At 43.5% G+C, this 23,626-nt stretch overlaps 1 protein-coding gene across 3 annotated transcripts in view; it reads right to left on the bottom strand.

The window, feature by feature from the left end:
- Nucleotides 1-23,626, bottom strand: part of LRRK2 (leucine rich repeat kinase 2) — a 325,079-nt gene that overhangs the window by 96,443 nt on the left and 205,010 nt on the right. For all 3 annotated transcript variants that reach the window (XM_073573544.1, XM_073573542.1, XM_073573543.1), the window contains exons 41-42: nt 22,711-22,901; nt 20,285-20,445 (exon numbers count right to left, since the gene is read on the bottom strand). In XM_073573544.1, the coding sequence (XP_073429645.1) occupies nt 20,285-20,445; nt 22,711-22,901 (352 nt within the window). The remainder of the gene's footprint in view (nt 1-20,284; nt 20,446-22,710; nt 22,902-23,626) is intronic.

Below are 23,626 nucleotides of genomic sequence, written 5' to 3'. Positions count from 1 at the left end.
GGGGAGAGGTGCCGCCCCTTATATCTCAGTGGGTTCCTGTCCTGACGGGGCGGATCCCTCAGGTGTGCTGTTATGGGTGAAGGGAAAAGTGAACATTTTAGTTTTTTTTCACAAAAATTTTACCTTAGCCCAAATTTTTTATTTTCACTAGGGTAACAAGAGAAAATGGACCCCAAAATTTGTTTTTCAATTTCTCTTGAGTAAGCCAATAACCCCATATGTGGGGGAAAACTATTGTTTTGGTGCATGGGCAGGGTTAGGAAGGGAAAGAACATTGACTTCTTGAAAACAAAAATGGCTGGAATCGAGAGTGGATGCCATGTCGTGTTTGGAAAGACCCTGATGTGCCTACACAGTGAAAACCCCCCAACAAATGACCCAATTTTGGAAACTAGACCCCTTATGGACTGTTATATAGATGTGTGGGGAGCACTTTGAACTCCCAGGTGCTTCACAGAAGTTTATAATGTAGAGCTGTGAAAACTAAAAAAAGAAATAATGTTCTTGCAAAATATTCTTTTAGTCCCATTTTTTTATTTTCACAAGGGTAATAGGAGAAAATGGACCCAAAACTTTGTTGTGAAATTTCTCCTGAGTACACATGTGGAGAAGAACTACCGTTTGGGAACAAGGCAGGGCTCGGTAAGGAAGGAGCAACGTTTTGAAATACAGACTTCGATGGAATGGTCTGTAGGCTCGCGTTTGGAGGGCTCTTTTTGTGCCTAAACAGTGGAAATGCCCCACAAGTAAATCAAAGATCCTTTATCTGACCTCATAAATGGCCAGCATGCCTATCAAAGCCTACTGATGAAATTTCAATGGGGAAACGCATAGGGGAAATAAGATTAGAAATAAGTAACCCATGGACATAGATCAGCCTCATAAGGAACGGATGTTGCATTAACCTGTTGTGGGGCAGATAAGCATGTGATAAGCAGCTCCTATCCTATTATTGTGGACTGCATTTACAAAGTATAGGTACTATATTTGTTCATTTCTCCACTTGAATGTGGAATGATAAGCTTAAGAATCTAATAGTGTCTTGTGTGTTTCAGTCTTTTAGTAAACATTAGTTCTTATGCGTAGAGTTAAGGCCCCGTTACACATAACGATGTCCCAGCGATCCCACCAACGATCCGACATGGATGGGATCGCTGGGACATCATTAGGCTGATCGCAGGTGAGCTGTCACATAGACAGCCACTCCAGCGATCAGGACAAGCGAGCAAGCTGGTTTCCAATGTAAACAGCGGGTATCTAAGAGCCGCGCGGCTCTTGGTTGCCAGCTGTTTACCTTGGAAACCATGAACTCTCTGTGATGGCTACGCCGCCGCATTGTATGCATGTGACCGATGAGGTAATGCTACAACTGCTCTAAATTTACTAATTGACTGGGTATTTATAGGATACCTTCCGGTGTAACCTTCAGCCCCTAACGAAGCCACCTAGCGGTGGCGACACGCATCAGGCGTCTCCACAAGCTCCCCCAGTTTTAGATACCAATAGACTATTACATCAAGTCCTTTTTTGTGGGATAAGTGTTTTACTTATGTTTCCTTTTATTTCCCTTTACATGCGATTTGCGGCATTTACCTTTGTGGCTTTAGGAATATTTATTCCTTTTTCATGTGTACTACAGTTAGGTCCATACATATTTGGACAGAGACAACATTTTTCTAATTTTGGTTCTAGACATTACCACAATGAATGTTAAACAAAAGAATTCAGATGCAGTTGAAGATCAGACTTTCAGCTTTCATTTGAGGGTATCCACATTAAAATTGGATGAAGGGTTTAGGAGTATGCATGGTCCTCTCACCCCCCAATCCTGGTATGCATGGTTCCCTCACCCCCCAATCCTGGTATGCATGGTCCCCTCACCCCCCAATCCTTGTATGCATGGTCCCCTCAACCCCCTATCCTGGTATGCATGGTTCCCTCACCCCCCAATGCTGGTATGCATGGTCCCCTCACCCCCCAATCCTGGCATGCATGGTCCCCTCAACCCCCTATCCTGGTATGCATGGTTCCCTCACCCCCCAATCCTGGTATGCATGGTCACCTTACCCCCCAATCCTGGTATGCATGGCCCCCTCACCCCCCAATCCTGGTATGCATGGTCCTCTCACCCCCCAATCCTGGTATGCATGGTCCCCTCACCCCCCAGTGCTGGTATGCATGGTCCCCTCACCCCCCAATCCTGGTATGCATGGTCCCCTCACCCCCCAATCCTGGTATGCATGGTCCCCTCACCCCCCCAATCCTGGTATGCATGGTCCCCTCACCCCCCAATCCTGGTATGCATGGTCCCCTCACCCCCCCCAATCCTGGTATGCATGGTTCCCTCACCCCCCTTTCCTGGTATGCATGGTCCCCTCACCCCCCTTTCCTGGTATGCATGGTCCCCTCACCCCCCTTTCTGTGTAGCCGCGACCAATCAGCATCGCGGCCCTCTGTCCGCGACCAATCATCAACGCGGCCCTGTAGCCGCAACTAATCATTGCTGCGGCCCTGTACAAAAATATAAAAAATAAAAAAAAGTTATTCTCACTTTCCGACGGCCTCCTGTCTTCTTTCCACACGCCCGGCCTCGCATTCCCAGTAATGCTTTGCGGCTTAGTCCACTGATAACGGTCTTCTTTCTCGCTCTTGCGAGAGTGACGTCATCAGCGGACTAAGCCGCAAAGCATTACTGGGAACGCGAGGCCGGGCGCGTGGAAAGAAGACAGGAGGCCGCCGGAAGGTGAGAATAACTTTTTTTTATTTTAATTCTCTTTTTTACGGATTAAGGCCTGCGCCTGCCGCTGATTTGTCCCGGCCTGGCGACCGGGACCAATTAGCGGCAGGCGCAGCTTACCGTTACAAACAGCTGCGCCTGTCGCTGATTGGTTGCGGCCTGGCGGCCGCGACCATTCAACAGCCCGCGGTTTCAGTTACAGACAGACACGATAAGGCATTTATAGATATGTATGTTAATCTATTTTCCTCTGTATTGCCATTCGAGATATAAGGTATTACTAACCACATGTTTACATTATTATTCTTGGAGTTTCTACTGTTTAGGCACATCAGGGGCTCTGAAAACGCAATATGACGCCCGCAGACCATTCCATCAAAGTCTGCATTCCAAAACAGCACCTCTTCCCTTAAAGAGCTCTGCCATGTGTCCAAACAGTGGTTCCCCTCACATATGGGGTATCAGGGTACTCAGGACAAATTGCACAACAACTTTGGGGTCTAATTTCTCCGGATACCCTTGGGAAGATAAAAAAAACGGGCTAAAAATCATTTTCGTGGAAAAAAATTAATTTCTTATTTTCACGGCTCTACATTATAAACTTTAGTGAAACACTTGGGGTTTCAAAGTTCTCACAACACATCTAGATAAGTTCCTTGGGGTGTCTAGTTTCCAAAATGTGGTCACTTGTGGGGGGGTTTCTACTGTTTAGGCACATCAAGGGCTCTAATAAATACAGCACACCTACATGTTGTAGAGAAATCAACAATTCTAGAAACAAATATACATAATATACAGCTGTGGCCAAAAGTATTGACACCCCTGCAATTCTGTCAGATAATACTCGGTTTCTTCCGGAAAATGATTGCAAACACAAATTCTTTGGTATTATTATCTTCATTTAACTTGTCTTAAATGAAAAAACACAAAGAGAATGAAGAAAAAAGCAAAACATTGATCATTTCACACAAAACTCCAAAAATGGGCCAGACAAAAGTATTGGCACCCTCAGCCTAATACTTGGTTGCACAACCTTTAGCCAAAATAACTGCGACCAACTGCTTCCGGTAACCATTAATGAGTTTCTTACAATGCTCTGCTGGAATTTTAGACCATTCTTCTTTGGCAAACTGCTCCAGGTCCCTGATATTTGAAGGGTGCCTTCTCCAAACTGCCATTTTTAGATCTCTCCACAGGTGTTCTATGGGATTCAGGTCTGGACTCATTGCTGGCCACCTTAGAAATCTCCAGTGCTTTCGCTCATACCATTTTCTAGTGCTTTTTGAAGTATGTTTTGGGTCATTGTCCTGCTGGAAGACCCATGACCTCTGAGGGAGACCCAGCTTTCTCACACTGGGCCCTACATTATGCTGCAAAATTTGTTGGTAGTCTTCAGACTTCATAATGCCATGCACACGGTCAAGCAGTCCAGTGCCAGAGGCAGCAAAGCAACCCCAAAACATCAGGGAACCTCCGCCATGTGTGACTGTAAGGGACCATGTTCTTTTCTTTGAATGCCTCTTTTCCCGTCTCCCATGACGGCACACATGAGAGAGGGGATCCGCCCAGTCAGGACAGGAACCCTACTGAAGATAAAAGGGCGGTACCTCTCCCTCGCTTCAGTTGGGTTTCCTGTCCTGACAGGGACCCGTGCTGAAGACAGCAGGTCACACTTACCTGCCCCTCTCCCATGCCGGCGTAGAAGATCAGGCTGGGCTCCTGAGCGCTGGGCGTCGGGATGGAGGAAGCTCCGTCCGCGGGTCCTCCGGGGCTCAGCGTCCGAGCGGGCGCAGGAACAGCACGGCGGGGGTCCTGGGGCTCTGCCGTGGCTGCCGCGCCGCCCTCTCCCCCTCTGCCGATGATCCCTACTCTGGAGCAGCTCAGAGCGCTGAGGGAGCGGCCGCTTCTGGGTCACGCTCCTCTGACGTCACGCGCAGGGCACGCTGGGGAAGGGGCGTGCCCGCGTGACGTCGGAGGCGGCGCCGACAATCCAAGATGGCGGCGCCCATGGTGAAGAACGCCGATCGGTGGAGAGAGATCCCGGCGGTATGGCGGGGGGGGAGGGGCTGTGGGGGTAACCGGAGGAGGCGGAGAGTGCAGTGGATCCCCCTTACATAAGGGGGATGACCACAGAAGACGCACTCATGCCCAAGGTTTCAGAATGGAAGTGGGGCAAGACGAGCAGCGTCAGCAGCAGCGTCAGCAGCAGCAGTGTCAGCAGCAGCGACAGCAGCAGCGACAGCAGCAGCGTCAGCAGCAAGACCTCTCGCCAGATGCCAGGCCGAGCCGCCAACATACCAGAAGCAGTCGCTCAAGTGGTGGGAGCGGCAGTCATAAGCGCAATCGGCATGACTCTGGGACGTCCAGGAGAAACGTCACGAGTGCATCTGAGGAGCCTCCGAGATCGGTACCCCTGATTGACAGCGGTGGTGAGTGATCTACGTGAATGTCACCCTTATGGCAATGGGGTTCCATTTTTTCTGTTTGATCACTAGGGGGCGAGGAAGACCAGCAGCAAAACCAAAAATAGAGAATGTGCCCTATGTAAAAACCCGCTGGCAGATCAGTGGCAGAAAGATCTCTGCGCTGACTGTATTAACAGGACTATACAGGAGGAGACCCCTGATTTGGTGACTAGTCTGAAGGAGTTAATACATCAGGAGGTGAAAGGTTCCCTAAAGGCGGCCCTTAAAAAGAAACAAAACCGTAAAAGGAGCTCCGATTCAGAGGCCTCGCCAAAGCAGAAGGGGCGGGATAGATCTTTGTCCCCCTCCACCTCCTCTTCCTCCACGCAGTCCTCAGAATCCTCCTCGGACAGCGATATAGGCGGCCGTCCATGTTTTCCAACGGAGGACGTAGAAAAACTGGTCAAGGCCATTAGAGCTACAGTGGGCCTTAAAGAAGAAAAAACTCCCAAATCATTAGAGGATGTAATGTTTGGAGGACTAGAGGAAAAGCGAAAGCGCACCTTCCCTGTAAATGATAAAATAAAAGCGCTAATTGACAGGGAATGGAAAAAGACAGAGCGGTCAGGGGGCTTACCTTCCACATCAAAGAGGAGGTACCCCTTTGACCAGAAGGACTCTGAAACCTGGGAAAAAGTCCCAAAAATTGATGGGGCTGTAGCCAGATCCTCAAAAAAGGTATCCCTACCATTAGAAGATTCTGGCGTGTTGAAAGACCAGCTTGATAAGAAGGCAGATGGGTTTCTGAAGCACATCTGGGAAGCTTCAGCAGGGGGATTGAAGCCAGCAATAGCCGGTACCTGTACCGCTCGTGCCCTCATGGTCTGGCTGCAACAAATAGAGGACCAGATCAAGGATAGAGTTCCTAGAGACAAAATCCTAGCTAATCTGACACTGGTGCACGGAGCAGCGGCTTTCCTGGCCGATTCCTCTGCAGACTCCGCAAGATTGACAGCTAGAGCAGCAAGCCTGTCAAATGCGGCAAGACGAGCCCTGTGGCTTAAAGGGTGTCCCGGAGATTTACCTCTAAGCACAAGTTATGTTCCATTCCATGCGATGGCCAATTCCTCTTCGGGAAAAAACTAGAAGAGATTTTGGAGCATGCGGGGGATAGGAAGAAAAGCTTTCCCCGATTTCCGGGAGAACCTAAGAAGCAGCCCTTTCGGAGGAGGAGATTTAACAGGGGTCGTCCCCCGGGAGATAGAAAAGGCTGGGACTTTAAAGAAAAAAGAGGATCGGGCTATATGTTTAAAGGGCCCTCCACTTCCTCCAAAAAATCTCCCCAATGACATTGCGCCGGAGGTAGGGGGAAGGCTTTCTCTCTTCCTTTCCACCTGGGCAAATATCTCCCCCAGTACTTGGGTCCTAAATATAATCAAGGACGGCTTAAAAATAAAATTCATCCGACCGCCCAGGCATACCTTCATAATAACACCCAGAAGGAAAGCCCAAGAGCAACAGCTGGCCCTGGAGACGGAAGTCTTGGGACTAGTGAAAAAACAAGTCCTACAGGAAGTCCCAGCGCAAGAGGAAGGAAGGGGGTTCTACTTCCCCCTCTTCTTAATACAAAAACCAGACGGCTCTTGGAGAACCATTGTCAACCTGAGGAGACTCAATCAGTGGATAGACAATTGCTCCTTCAAAATGGAGTCAATCAACACGGCCACAAAGATCCTGTTCCAGCATTGCCTCATGGCAGTGATAGACTTAAAAGATGCCTACTATCACATCCCAATCCATCGGGAGTATCAGAGATATTTGAGAGTAGCGCTCTATATCCAGGGGCAGGTGAGACACTACCAGTACGCAGCCCTTCCGTTTGGCCTGTCTACAGCCCCCAGGGTATTCAACAAAGTGATGGCCGAAGTAATGTCCTTTCTGCGATCCAGGGACATAGTGATCGTCCCATACTTAGACGACTTTCTGGTAATAGGGAGGTCGGAATCCCACTGCACACTTCAAGTGAAGGAAGTAATAGCAACTCTAGTAGGACTAGGATGGATAGTAAACATCCCCAAGTCAAGGATAACCCCAGTAAAAGAGCAATCCTTCCTAGGGTTGATATTGGACTCCGAGCAACAACGCTGCCTCCTACCAGAGAGGAAAGTGACCAAGATAAGAGGCCTAGCTCGCACAGCAATACAAAGGCCAAATATGACACTGAGGAACGCAATGTCCCTTTTAGGCTCACTGACATCATGTATACCCGCAGTAACATGGGCGCAGTACCACTTAAGGCAACTACAGTGGGAAGTCCTGTCTGCGCAGAAACAATTAAAAGGGCATTTAGAAGGCAAACTATGTCTCTCAGTGGTTGTAAGAGATTCCCTGCTCTGGTGGACTGTAGAAAAAAATCTAACAGCTGGTGTCCCGTGGCAAAAACCAGTCGAGGACATCATTACGACAGACGCGAGTGCCACAGGGTGGGGAGCACACCTGAGATCCCATACAATACAGGGGACCTGGTCCTCACTAGAAAGCGATCAGAATTCAAATGTAAAAGAACTATGGGCAGTGGAAAAAGCCGTGAAACATTTCCTTCCCTTACTTCAGGGCCGCCACACCCGGGTCATGACGGACAATCAGGCAGTAGTAGCCTACATCAATCATCAGGGGGGAACGAGATCTCGGGGCCTCATGCAAATATCAGATCTACTCTTCCAGCTAGCAGAACAACATCTGTTATCCATCGCAGCATTGCACATAAAGGGGGCAGAAAATATACAAGCAGACTTCCTGAGTCGCAGGCATCTAAGACAAGGGGAATGGTCCCTAAACCCCCAAGTCTTCCAACAAATAGTTCAGGCCTGGGGCAGACCAGAAATAGACCTGTTCGCTACCGCACACAACCGGAAGGTCAGGAAGTTCTGCTCGCTAAATCCAAGGGAAAACCCCTTCGCAGTAGATGCCCTACAAATACCCTGGAAGTTCATCCTGGCCTATGCATTCCCCCCGATAACAATGATCCCAGTAGTAGTCAGGAAAATCAGGGAGGATCGGGCAAGAATAATTCTTATAGCTCCCTTTTGGCCGAGAAGGCCTTGGTTCTCCCTTCTGAGGCTCATGTCAGTGACAGATCCATGGATACTACCAGAGATTCCAGACCTGCTTTCCCAGGGACCAGTGGTCCACTCTCAGGTGAAGGGCTTCCATCTAGCAGCCTGGAATTTGAGAGGGCGCTACTGAGTCGCCAGGGTTTCTCTCCAGGGTTAGTCTCCACCCTGTTGAAAAGTAGGAAACCAATAACATCCCAAATCTACGGTAGAACGTGGAAAAAGTTCCTAGACTTCCTGGGGGAACCTTTAGGGGATGTAGCTCCAGTGGGACCTATCCTAGAGTCTACAGTCGGGGCTGCAACTAGGGTTAGCCACTAACACACTCAAAGTCCAAGTCTCAGCTTTGGGGGCCCTATATAACTGCAATTTAGCAGCCAATAGGTGGGTGTCCCGGTTCATTAAGTTCTGTGGCAGGTCAAGGCCGGTCATTGTCCCAAAGATACCACCTTGGGACCTGAACCTAGTTTTGGAGGCTTTAACCAAAGATCCCTTCGAACCACTACTAGAGTTGTCACCAAAGCTGCTTACACTTAAAACGGTCTTACTGGTAGCCTTAACGTCAGCCCGAAGAGTCAGCGACCTACAAGCTCTGTCTATATGTCCTCCTTATACACAGATCTTGGATGACCGAGTGGTTCTAAGACCAGACCCGGCCTATCTCCCCAAGGTAGTCCAAAAGTTTCATAGGACTCAGGAGATCTCCTTGCCGTCGTTCTGTAACAATCCCAGAAACCCGGGGGAGCAAAAGTTCCATACATTAGATGTAAGAAGAGCCATAATACAATATATGTCAATAACTAGTCAGTGGAGGAAAGATCAGTCCCTTTTTGTAGCCTTTCAGGGTAGTAGAAAGGGGCAAGGGGTAGCTAAAAGTACCATTGCCAGATGGATCAGGGAGGCCATTATGTTATCCTACTCCGCAAGTGGCGCTCCGGTTCCAGAAGGCATCAAGGCTCACTCCACCAGAGCCGTGGCTACCTCCTGGGCAGAGAAGGCTGAGGTATCGATTGAGCAAATTTGTAAAGCCGCTACTTGGTCCTCACCTTCCACCTTTTTTAAACACTACCGACTTGATCTGTCTTCCTCTACTGACCTAACCTTTGGTAGAAGGGTGCTGCAAGCGGTGGTCCCTCCCTAAGGTGTCTTATTCTACAAAAGTCTCTCATGTGTGCCGTCATGGGAGACGGGAAAACACCAAGGTTACTTACCGGTAGCCGTTTTTTCCGGAGCCCATGACGGCACCTGTATATTCCCCCCCTTTTCACTCCTTTGGTGTGCACTATAGTTTGGGTGTTTCTTTAGTTAGATATAATGTGGTGATAGTTTTACCATGTGTACTAACCCGGGGGGCCTCTCATGCTCTGTAAACCAACTGAAGCGAGGGAGAGGTACCGCCCTTTTATCTTCAGTAGGGTTCCTGTCCTGACTGGGCGGATCCCCTCTCTCATGTGTGCCGTCATGGGCTCCGGAAAAACCGGCCACCGGTAAGTAACCTTGGTGTTTTTTTCTCCTGTAAACTCTATGTTGATGCCTTTGCCCAAAAAAGCTCTACTTTTGTCTCATCTGACCAGAGAACATTCTTCCAAAACGTTTTAGGCTTTTTCAGGTAAGTTTTGGCAAACTCCAGCCTGGCTTTTTTTATGTCTCGGGGTAAGAAGTGGGATCTTCCTGGGTCTCCTACCATACAGTCCCTTTTCATTCAGACGCCGAAGGATAGTACGGGTTGACACTGTTGTACCCTCGGACTGCAGGGCAGCTTGAACTTGTTTGGATGTTAGTTGAGGTTTTTTATCCAACATCCGCACAATCTTGCGTTGAAATCTCTTGTCAATTTTTCTGATGCCTTTGCCCAAAAAGATCTACTTTTGTCTCATCTGACCAGAGAACATTCTTCTAAAACGTTTTAGGCTTTTTCAGATAAGTTTTGGCAAACTCCAGCCTGGCTTTTTTATATCTCGGGGTAAGAAGTGGGGTTTTCCTGGGTCTCCCACCATACAGTCCCTTTTCATTCAGATGCCGAGGGATAGTACGGGTTGACACTGTTGTACCCTCGGACTGCAGGGCAGCTTGAACTTCTTTGGATGTTAGTCGAGGTTCTTTATCCAACATCCGCACAATCTTGCGTTGAAATCTCGTCAATTTTTCTTTTCCGTCCACATCTAAGGAGGTTAGCCACAGTGCCATGGGCTTTAAACTTCTTGATGACACTACGCACGGTAGACACAGGAACATTCAGGTCTTTGGAGATGGACTTGTAGCCTTGAGATTACTCATGCTTCCTCACAAGTTGGTTTCTCAAGTCCTCAGACAGTTCTTTGGTCTTCTTTCTTTTCTTCATGCTCAATGTGGTACACACAAGGACACAGGACAGAGGTTGAGTCAACTTTAATCCATGTCAACTGGCTGCAAGTGTGATTTAGTTATTGCCAACACCTGTTAGGTGCCACAGGTAAGTTACAGGTGCTGTTAATTACACAAATTAGAGAACCATCACATGATTTTTCGACCAGTGCCAATACTTTTGTCCACCCTCTTTTTTATGTTTGGTGTGGAATTATATCCAATTTGGCTTTAGGACAATTCTTTTTGTGTTTTTTCATTTAAGACAAATTAAATGAAGATAATAATACCAAAGAATTTGTGTTTGAAATCATTTTCAGGAAGAAACTGAGTATTATCTGACAGAATTGCAGGGGTGTCAATACTTTTGGCCACAACTGTATATCTATTGCCAAGTGTGTTAGATAAGAGGAGTGAAGAACCACTCAAATTGAAACCAAGAAAGGAATATCCCACTAGTAATGGACAAAGGAAAATTTCGAACTGAAATAATTTTGATTAAAAATGGCCTTTCTTTATATGGCTAGCAAATGGCAGTATAAGTTTAAAAATAAGTGCCTGTGCACTTAAATATCATAATTGATGTATGAATATATATATGATGGACCCATAGACAAAAATTATTAATCAATTCATGGTGTTATATATTATGGTAAAATATCCAGATAAAACATTTTTTAAAGGTAAAAGAATCCTGATGAAGGAAGTAATTCCGAAACGCGCGGCGTCGGGGAATGCACTGTGTCGGCCATCAGACGGACCCTAAAGTTACATCACGGTAATTTATCCTATCGCTGAATCCCTGTTTGCACAGGGTCTCTTTACCTTTCTTATTGCACAAAGAGAAAACTGAGCAGAGCTCCAAAAAAGCGACTATAAGTCCAGAGTAAAGTCAAAAAAGTTTTTATTTTAATTAAGACACATCCAGATACAAATGGGGGGGAGTGGGCAATAAAGTGCGAAACCGCACACCGCATGGATAAAAAAGGATTGCTGTACAACCAGAACCTATGCAGTAACAAGGCATACATAAAGTTACTAAATTATCACAGAGTGCATATAGTGCATGGCAATGTATGGCAATTAAGGATAGACCGCCAAACAGTATATATGTAGATATATATCTCTTTATACCAGCTCCATCCATCAAGTAAACAGCTAGATACACAGATCATTATCAGGTAGCAGGTGACCATTCACCATGGTTAGGCTAGTTTCACACTTGCTTTTTTTTGCAGCGCGTTTTTCCCGCAAAAAAACGCATTGAAAAAACGCATACATAAGCATACAACTGCTGCGTTTTTTTCAAGCATTTTTATGAGCATGCATGAAAAAAACGCAGCGTTTTTATGCGTTTGTATGCGTTTTTAGTGCGTTTTTACCGCGTTTGCGTTTTTTTCCAACATTTTTAGGTGGCCCCTCACACTACCCAAACCATGACTTTACTAACCCTAACCCTGACCCTAACCCTAACCCTAACCCTGACCCTAACCCTTAACCAAATCATACTTAACCCTAACCCAAACCCTAAACCCTAACTAACCCTAACCCTGACCCTAACCCTAACCCTGACCCTAACCCTTAACAAAACCATACTTAACCCTAACCCTGACCCTAACCCTAACCCTGACCCTAACCCTTAACCAAACCATACTTAACCCTAATCCTGACCCTAACCCTAACCCTGACCCTAACCCTAACCCTGACCCTAACCCTAACCCTAACCCTGACCCTAACCCTTAACAAAACCATACTTAACCCTAATCCTGACCCTAACCCTGACCCTAATCCTTAACAAAACCATACTTAACCCTGACCCTAACCCTGACCCTGACCCTAACCCTAACCCTGACCCTAACCCTTAACAAAACCATACTTAACCCTAATCCTGACCCTAACCCTGACCCTAATCCTTAACAAAACCATACTTAACCCTAACCCTGACCCTAACCCTGACCCTAACCCTAACCCTGACCCTAACCCTAACCCTTAACAAAACCATACTTAACCCTAATCCTGACCCTAACCCTGACCCTAATCCTTAACAAAACCATACTTAACCCTAACCCTGACCCTAACCCTAACCCTGACCCCAACCCTAACCCTAACCCTGACCCTAACTCTAACCCAAACCCCTAAATTCCATGGTTAAAAAAAAAAAACGCATATGCAAAAAAACGCATACATGAGCATGCCAGTGCGCACATATGCGCATCCATAGGCTATAATGGCCATTTTTAACGCAAAACGTGCGCATATGTGCGCATGCGCTTTTTTGCAGGGCCAAAAAATGCAACATGCTGCGTCTGGAAAATACCAACGCACACCCCAAAAAAACGCAGCGCATGAAAATCGCATACATGCGCTAACCAGCGCGCAGGTATGCGCACCCATGTTAAATATAGGGGAAAAAACGCATGCGCAGGTATGCGTTTTTTTTCCAGCGCTAAAAAACGCAAATGTGAAACCAGCCTTAGACAGATATATGATGCCTAAGAAGCATAGTAATAAGAGAGGAAGCATAAATTACCTAATGAAATGGCGGGCAGAGGCTCCAGCAGGGTGGATTGCTGACTGCTGGAGCCTCTGCCCGCCATTTCATTAGGTAATTTATGCTTCCTCTCTTATTACTATGCTTCTTAGGCATCATATATCTGTCTAACCATGGTGAATGGTCACCTGCTACCTGATAATGATCTGTGTATCTAGCTGTTTACTTGATGGATGGAGCTGGTATAAAGAGATATATATCTACATATATACTGTTTGGAGGTCTATTCTTAATTGCCATACATTGCCATGCACTATATGCACTCTGTGATAATTTAGTAACTTTATGTATGCCTTGTTACTGCATAGGTTCTGGTTGTACAGCAATCCTTTTTTATCCATGCGGTGTGCGGTTTCGCACTTTATTGCCCACTCCCCCCCATTTGTATCTGGATGTGTCTTAATTAAAATAAAAACTTTTTTGACTTTACTATGGACTTATAGTCGCTTTTTTTGGAGCTCTGCTCAGTTTTCGCTCTAGGTAGTTTGCGATTGTCCTTATCGTCCATTTATTTTCTGTCTGCTATTGAATTATTATGCTGATTTCTTGATATTTAAAATGCAGACACTTGTCAAAGGTATTTTTATTTACTTTCTTATTGCACAAAGACACTTTATACTGTTTTCTCCTTATTCATGGTATTTATCACTAACTCCACTTATATATGCAATCAATATTAGTTTTTTTAACTTCTTTTATAAATCATTATATTTATTTTTTATTTTATTCACCCTTGATCTAATTGGGATGGTGCAGGTAATGTGATGGTCTGGGGTTGCTTTGGTGCTGCTAATGTGGGAGATTTGTACAAGGTAAAAGGGATTTTGAATAAGGAAGGCTATCACTCCCTTTTGCAACGCCATGCCATACCCTGTGGACAGCACTTGATTGGAGCTAATTTCATCCTACAACAGGACAATGACCCAAAGGACATCTCCAAATTATACAAGAACTATTTAGGGAAGAAGCAGGCAGCTGGTATTCTATCTGTAATGGAGTGGCCAGCGCAGTCACCAGATCTCAACCCCATTGAGCTGTTGTGGGAGCAGCTTGACCGTATGGTGCGCAAAAAGTGCCCATCAAGCCAAACTAACTTGTGGTAGGGGCTTCTGGAAGCATGGGGTGAAATTTCTCCAGATTACCTCAGCAAATTAACTGCTAGAATGCCAAAGGTCTGCAATGCTGTAATTGCTGAAAAGGGAGCATTCTTTGACGAAAGCAAAGTTTGAAGGAGAAAATTATTATTTCAAATAAAAATATTTTTTTCGAACCTTGTCAATGTCTTGATTAGATTTTAAATTCATTTGGCATCTCATTTGATTAACAAAAGTATAAGTTTTCATGGAAAACACAAAATTGTCTGGGTCACCCCAAACTTTTGAACGGTAGTGTATATTATATATATATGTACACACACACACATACATACACATATATATATATATATATATATACAGTCATGGCCAAAAGTATTGACACCCCTGCCATTCTGTCAGATAATACTCAGTTTCTTCCTGAAAATGATTGCAAACACAAATTCTTTGGTATTATTATCTTCATTTAATTTGTCTTAAATGAAAAAACACAAAAGAGAATGAAGCAAAAAGCAAAACATTGATCATTTCACACAAAACTCCCAAAATGGGCCAGACAAAAGTATTGGCACCCTCAGTCTAATACTTGATTGCACAACCTTTAGCCAAAATAACTGCGACCAACCGCTTCCGGTAACCATCAATGAGTTTCTTACAATGATCTGCTGGAATTTTAGACCATTCTTCTTTGGCAAACTGCTCCAGGTCCCTGATATTTGAAGGGTGCCTTCTCCAAACTGCAATTTTTAGATCTCTCCACAGGTGTTCTATGGGATTCAGGTCTGGACTCATTGCTGGCCACCTTAGAAGTCTCCAGTGCTTTCTCTCAAACCATTTTCTAGTGCTTTTTGAAGTGTATTTTGGATCATTGTCCTGCTGGAAGACCCATGACCTCTGCGGGATACCCAGCTTTCTCACAGTGGGCCCTACATTAAGCTGCAAAATTTGTTGGTAGTCTTCAGACTTCATTATGCCATGCACACGGTCAAGCAGTCCAGTGTCAGAGGCAGCAAAGCAACCCCAAAACATCAGGGAACCTCCGCCATGTTTGACTTTAGGGACCGTGTTCTTTTCTTTGAATGCCTCTTTTTTTCTCCTGTAAACTCTATGTTGATGCCTTTGCCCAAAAAGCTCTACTTTTGTCTCATCTGACCAGAGAACATTCTTCCAAAATGTTTTAGGCTTTTCAGGTAAGTTTTGGCAAACTCCAGCCTGGCTTTTTTATGTCTCGGGGTAAGAAGTGGGATCTTCCTGGGTCTCCTACCATACAGTCCCTTTTCATTCAGACACCGACGGATAGTACGGGTTGACACTGTTGTACCCTCGGACTGCAGGGCAGCTTGAACTTGTTCGGATGTTAGTCGAGGTTCTTTATCCAACATCCGCACAATCTTGAGTTGAAATCTCTTGTCAATTTTTCTTTTCCGTCCACATCTAGGGAGGTTAGCCACAGTGCCATGGGCTTTAAATTCTTGATGACACTGCACACGGTAGACACAGGAACATTCTGGTCTTTGGAGATGGACTTGTAGCCTGGAGATTGCTCATGCTTCCTCACAATTTGGTTTCTCAAGTCCTCAGACAGTTCTTTGGTCTTCTTTCTTTTCTCCATGCTCAATGTGGTACACACAAGGACACAGGACAGAGGTTGAGTCAACTTTAATCCATGTCAACTGGCTGCAAGTGTGATTTAGTTATTGCCAACACCTGTTAGGTGCCACAGGTAAGTTACAGGTGCTGTTAATTACACAAATTAGAGAAGCATCACATGATTTTTCGAACAGTGCCAATACTTTTGTCCACCCTCTTTATGTTTGGTGTGGAATTATATCCAATTTGGCTTTAGGACAATTCTTTTTGTGTTTTTTCATTTAAGACAAGACAAATTAAATGAAGATAATAATACCAAAGAATTTGTGTTTGCAATCATTTTCAGGAAGAAACTGAGTATTATCTGACAGAATGGCAGGGGTGTCAATACTTTTGGCCATGACTGTATATATATATATATATATATATATATATATATATATATATATATATATATATATATATATATATATAAACACATACACACACATACATATATACACATTTTTTTTCTCTTTCCCGAGGCACTTGTTTTTAAACTTACACTGCTATTGCTGGCCATATAAATAAAGGCAATTTTTAATCAAAATTATTTCAGCCCAAAATTTTATTTTCTCCATTACTAGTGGGATATTCCTTTCTGGACATCAGGGGCTCTGCAAACACAACATGACGCCTGCAGGGCATTCCATCAAAGTCTGCATTCCAAAACGGCGCTCCTTCCCTTCCGAGCTCTGCCGTGCGCCCAAATAGTGATTTACCCCAACATATGGGGTATCGGCGTATTCAGGAGAAATTACACAACAAATTTTTGTGGTTCATTCTCCCTTTTTACATTTTTGAAAATTAAAAAAAAACTGGTTCTGAAGTAAAATGTTTGTGAAAAAAAGTTAAATGTTAATTTTTTCCTTCCACATTGCTTCAGTTCCTGTGAAGCACGTAAAGGGTTATTTAACTTCTTGAATGTGGTTTTGAGCACCTTGAAGGGTGCAGTTTTTAGAATGTAATTTCCGTCATGTACACCCTCTCAAAGTGACTTCAAATGTGAGGTGGTCCCTACAAAAAAGGGTTTTGTCAATTTTGTTGTAAAAATGATAAATTGCTGGTCAACTTTTAACCCTTATAACTTAAAATTGTTTCCAAAGTTGTGCTGATATAAAATAGACATGTGAGAAATGTTATTTATTAACTATTTTGTGTGATATAGCTCTCTGAGTTAAGGGAATAAAAAAAGTTTGAAAATTTGTGAAATTTTAAAAATTTTCGCCATATTTCCGTTTTTTCTCATATTAATAAACGCAAGTCATATCGAAGAAATTTTACCACTAACATGAAGTACAATATGTCACGAAAAAACAGTCTCAGAATAAGCGGGATCTGTTAAAGCATTCCAGAGTCATAAAGTGACAGTGGTCAGAATTGTAAAAATTGGCCTGGTCATTAAGTTGCAAATTGGCTCTGTCACTAAGGGGTTAAAACTCATAACCTATCTTTAGGATAAGCCATCAATATTGGACAGATGAAGTTCTTACCCTCATCACTACCACTGACAGCTGATTGCTATGCAAGCATCACGTAAATGCATTAGTGACCTGTCAAAAGTTGTGTGAGACACAGGTCACAAATGTGGTCAAGTAATGCCAAGCAGACTAGAGCAGTATCTATATATATAAAGCTGAGTGTATGTATATGTGTGTGTGTCTACATCAAGCCACGCCCACTCCACATAGCCACACTCACTCCACACGCAAAGCCCCATATAATAATGTTATATATATATATATATATATATATATATATATATATATATATATATATTTTTTTTTTTTTTTTCATAGGCACATCTTGACCACAACAGATCAATAAGAATCTTCCATTTCACCAGCACTGTTTAAAAGATGAAAGCGCAGCTGTGATTGACTGCTATGAGCAACAGTTTTCCTTGTAGACAGTTGTGGTAACTGAGGCCTATTATTCTTCTCATTTCTATGGTGTTATCGTCGTTCTGTAAAGCTGGAAATAACACAATTTATTAATGTACCAACACAGACCACCCTCTGACACAGATGGCAGGGGGAGCCCAGAATCAGGAACTTCTCTTTCAAACACAGATTAAAAAAATAAACCCAAGACGGATATCTCCACCCCAGGTATCATTTTAATTGGTGTAACAGAGCAGTGCAAAGTGTCTGAACACCCTGTTGGCTTGGTTTTTTCTGTGTGATGCATGTATATAGTGCAGAACAGCCCGCCTGCTAATACTATGGGTGTGATCAATAGGCTGTTCAGATACATGGCACTGCACTGTGTGACTGATGTCCTATGCAAGCCTTATCTCTGTGCATTTTTCCCACTAGGCAGCCAGCTCCTCTTTTTCTTTTGGTTACTGGCTGTCTTCATCAGTGGGTTGCACCTGTGCTGTCCTAAGCCTTTATCAATGGAGGCCTGCTGCATCCTGCTAGTGCATCAGTCAGGGCTTGGGGAGTCTACCTTTCATATACAACTAATGTCACTCTAAATTAGTCCTTCTTTACAATTTCTAACTAAATTGTATTACACTCCCTCAAGGCTGAAATCTGCTTTCTCTAAGAGAAAACCTGTATTACGCTTCAATGAGCAAGACTTACAGAAAGAAGAAAGGGAGCCAAGACTTACAGAAATGAGCACAGAAAAGAAACCCCTAATATCCCACATCATCCATCTTGGTATCCCGACTGCTCTCTCTCTCCCTCAGCAGACAAATATCAGAGCAGAGAAATACTGGCCCGGTGCACAGAGCACATCCCGGGCTCACCGCCCCCTGAGCACATCCCGGGCTCCCCGCCCCCCCGAGCACATCCCTGGCTGCCCGTCCCTGAGCATCGCCAGAAGTCACAGTGCCTGACAGCTCCGACGTCTGCTCACACCGTGGCCTCAGATGCGCAGAACTGAGCGTCAGGAGGCGGAGCCGCCACGCTGAAATGCTCTGTGCTGTGTGGACACCGCCTCCACTGTGTACAGACGGAGGGAACCTGAAGATGACATACAGGTATATACTATGTACAGGTGAGATGACATACAGGTATATACTATATACAGGGGAGAAGATATACAGGTATATACTATATACAGGGGAGAGGACTATATACTATATACAGGGGAGATGACATACATGTATATACTATATACAGGAGGAGATGACACAGATATACACTATATACAGGAGAAGATGACATACATGTATACACTATATACAGGAGGAGATGACATACAGGTATATACTATATACAGGAGGAGATGACATACAGGTGTATACTATATACAGGAGGAGATGACATACAGGTATATACTATATACAGGAGGAGATGACATACAGGTATATACTATACACAGGAGATGATATACAGGTATATACTATATATTGGAGATGACATACAGGTATATACAGGAAGAGATGACATACAGGTATATACTATATACAGGAGATGATATACAGATATACACTATATACAGGAGATGACATACAGGTATATACTATATACAGGAAGAGATGACATACAAGTATATACTATATACAGGAGATGATATACAGATATACACTATATACAGGAGATGACATACAGGTATATACTATATACAGGAAGAGATGACATACAGGTATATACTATATACAGGAGATGATATACAGATATACACTATATACAGGAGATGACATACAGGTATATACTATATACAGGAGATGATATACAGGTATATACTATATACAGGAGATGACATACAGGTATATACTATATACAGGAGGAGATGACATACAGGTATATACTATATACAGGGGAGAGGACTATATATTATATACAGGGGAGATGACATACATGTATATACTATATACAGGAGGAGATGACACAGGTATACACTATATACAGGAGGAGATGACACACGTATACACTCTATATACAGGATAAGATGACATACAGGTATTTACTATATACAGGAGGAGATGACATCTATATACAGGAGGAGAGGACATACAGCGACTATGTATGAACAATATAATCATTATAATTTGTTATAACTAACCAGAGTTAGTTACTATGCCCGGTCAACGCCGGGCTCTTCAACTAGTTGATAATAAATGTCAGAAGATGGCAACTGGTAAGTATATCTATACATTCTCTCTACACACAATCATATATTTTTATATTTAACAGGAAGGGGGTGGGCAATAACAATACATCACCGGTGTTAGTCCTTTAAATATGTGGCTTGGAATTTTGTCATTTAACTGGGTTTGCCAAGATTTACCAATAGCATGCTGCTGCAATTTGGAATCTTTCAAGTCAAGGTGCAAAAAAGCTGAGCATTATAGGACTTTGTTCCATGTATTTCATGTACAATATTTATTCACATAGCAACCACTGAGAATATTACTTAATGTTTTAGCAAGGTCTATATTAACGTGGGATCTTCATTACCTGGGGTGCCTTCTGAAGTTTTTATCCCCATTCTGCAACAATATTGAGCAATGCCATAGTCTGCAATTTTGGCAATAACTTCACAACTTGGATGTAATGTAAACAGCAGAACATTGTGAGGTTTTAAATCTCGGTAAATGATCATAGATGAATGAAGGTACCTATTACATAAGAACATAGAGAATACAACTTTTGGAGAAAACAATGGAGTTCAAATGCATTATATAAGCCAACAAACTGGAGCAATAAATCACTGGATATGTTAGTTGTGTAAAAAAGTAATATTCGTACATACAGAGAATCTGAGAATGACTGAGTTGTATGAAAAAATCTTCAGTTACAACAATTTACAATTTAATACAACTAATAAACCTCATGTCAGAACTAGAAATAGGGGAGTTACAATCATGATAAGTTAGAAAATGTTAACTGTTTGCTGTCTGATTAGAGTGAATGTATAGACAGTGGGGAAAAAAGTATTTAGTCAGCCACCAATTGTGCAAGTTCTCCCACTTAATAATATTAGAGAGGCCTGTAATTGACATCATAGGTAGACCACAACTATGAGAGTCAAAATGAGAAAACAAATCCAGAAAATCACCTTGTCTGATTTGGCAAGATTTATTTTGCAAATTATGGTGGAAAATAAGTATTTGGTCACTTAAAATCATGCAAGATTTCTGGCTCTAACAGACCTGTAACTTCTTCTCTTCTTTACTTTTTTCCCCATTGTATACTTGTTCAGAGAATGAGGTAAAGGTATTGAGATGAGACATGATATAAACATTTGCAAAAAAAAACAAAACACAGTTGAATCTATTGAATTTTAGATTGTAATAAGCAATACAGCATGTCGTTAAAAGTATGATTTACATGCTGTCACATGACCTGCAAATTAAGTGAAATCATTATTTACAAAACCAACATTAAAAAGGGGTTGTCCACTACTCAGGAAACTCTGACTGAATCCCTGTGTTTCTCCACCCCCCCAGTAAAATAATATGTATAATCACCTCTGATGCCTATGCCGTGTGGGCACTAACTAGCTCTCCCGGGGCTTGTATGACATTATGTCATGCGATCCCTGAGGCCTATCAGCTCTGGCTTCACTCTCTACTACTTTGGACAAATCAACACATCTGGAGTAAGTCGGAGCTGCTGCCCTCTCAAATTCTCCAGATGTCAGTTACATATGTAGAAGAGGAGAACGAAGCCAGCAATGATTTGCCGCAGACAATGTCACACGAGCCCCAGGAGTGGCAATGCCCGGAACGCTAGAACAGCACCAGCACCAGAGGGGAGTATAAGTGTTATTTTACTTGGAGGAAATATGGGGACTCAGAATGTATAACCCCTTTAAAAGGGTTATTCTCAAGTTGTCTCTTGGGTAGCTCGGAGCTATGTAGTCTTATTACTTTCTTGTTGCTTAAGGGGGAGGTACTCATCCTTGATTAACACTTCTGGTCAGCAGCTCCGAACTGATACATTAAAGGTTTGTCAGTACTTGTTCTACAATGTTAATACTATGTTTACATTCGGGAATAACAGGGCATTTGAACAAGCACACGATTCAGGAAAGTGGGAGCCCTGATTAGAAGGACTACTCTGGAAACTGCACATGCTGGGACCGGGAGATTGTCATAATATAGGACTGATAAGAGAACCTTGGTTAGGAGATGAGAGGGAAAGGGGAAGGAGAGAGGCAGCTAACTGCTGTATGGTTCAACACATAAAAGGTAACAGGCAGATACAGAGGCACTGCTAGCACACCCTGCATTAATGCATTCAGGCACACATAACTAGCAGATTACCACATTTAGTAGTGTTCAGCTTGAGATAAAGCTGTACAAAATTGTGAGCAAAAACAGCATGAAAAATTGAATGAGAGAGAAACTCACTAATGGCACATGAAAATACAGCACTTTATTATGGTCGTTCCATGAGGAGAGGAGCTATAGAGAGGTAAGAGACACCTGCTTCGCGTAAACTACAATTCTTAAGAGGCAAACGAAGCATAGCTTAAGCTAACCAGCTGCCCTTTACTTACCTCTTAATGTCTCCTCTCCTCATGTGACAACCACAATAAAGTGCTGTATTTTCACATACCAGTGGTGAACGTCGCTCTCAATCAGTTTTTCATGCTGTTTTTGCTCATAACGTCTGTATGGAAATCAGTTGGCTGGATTGAGCTAATTGAAATGTTAGGGGTTAACTCCTCTCCTGGAATGTAACTTCAGCATATACTAGGCCAGCCTCCAGTTGTCTATTTTCTTGACAACAAGCTTTATGATATGGGCTTTCGTTGCAGAAGAATGAAAGTAAATATCAAAAGCAAGTCAATTACAAACTTGCTTATTTTAGGCTGTTTAAAACAATTTAATAACATGATAACACCCCTTGAAATTAATAATTTTTTCACTTTTTACCTGAGCCCGTCAGCAACATGAAGAGCTATTCTGTGCTGAAGAGTTCGAGTCAGGCTACTGTTGTCCTGCTGAAGCAAATGATCAAGTGAACCTTTCGGAGCAAGTTCCATTACTAGCATTCTAGGTCGAACCCCAGCTGCAAGTAAACACACTAGGCTTGGGTGATGGAGATGACTAAGTACTGCCAGTTCCTGGAATGACAAGGATATTATATGAGTGAATGATTTTAGTAACCCTACCGTGTTGTTAAAGTAAACCTGACATCAGAAAAACGTTATTAACCTGCAGACATGTGGTTGATTTGCAAGTTACTAACATTACTTGCCATTGCCTGCACGCAGACGAACTCTGTGGGGAGAAAATAAACTCTATTTTCCCTGTCAGAATGCCGGTTTCAGTCACGGGGCGGCGACGACGCTGATTCAGTCACCTGAACCGCGTCCCCGATCCTGACTGACACTGGCTCTGCATTGGCGCAGGCTATCAGTTAGGGTCAAGGCCGTGGCTACAGTCGCCGCTCTGTATAATCAGAGCAGTGACAACCAGCACCGGTGCCGTCTCTGTGACTGAAATTGAATGTTGTCAGGAGGAATAAAGATAATTTTCTCCCAGTAACATTCAGCTACATGAAGGTGCCAGGCTGGTTAGTAACGCTATTAACCTGAAAATTAATCCCATAACTGTAGGTTAATAGCATCTTTTCTGGCAACAAGTTCCCTTCAATATCAGATCCAGCACAAAGTACATCAGCATTCGTAAGAATAAAACCAGGAGAGGGTGATAAATCCAGAAGTGGTGACGTGTTTCTATTACGCTTTTTCTCGGACTGTTCCACTCCTGGTTTTGTCTTACAAATACTGAGGCAAAATACTGACCAAATATTAAACATGCGAACATGGCCATAACGGGAGACCCA

Source organism: Dendrobates tinctorius, unplaced genomic scaffold, assembly GCF_039654945.1.
Source record: "Dendrobates tinctorius isolate UK_male_01 unplaced genomic scaffold, ASM3965494v1 ptg000035l, whole genome shotgun sequence".
NCBI classification, from domain to species: domain Eukaryota; kingdom Metazoa; phylum Chordata; class Amphibia; order Anura; family Dendrobatidae; genus Dendrobates; species Dendrobates tinctorius.
This window is presented reverse-complemented; position numbering and strand designations above follow the sequence as displayed.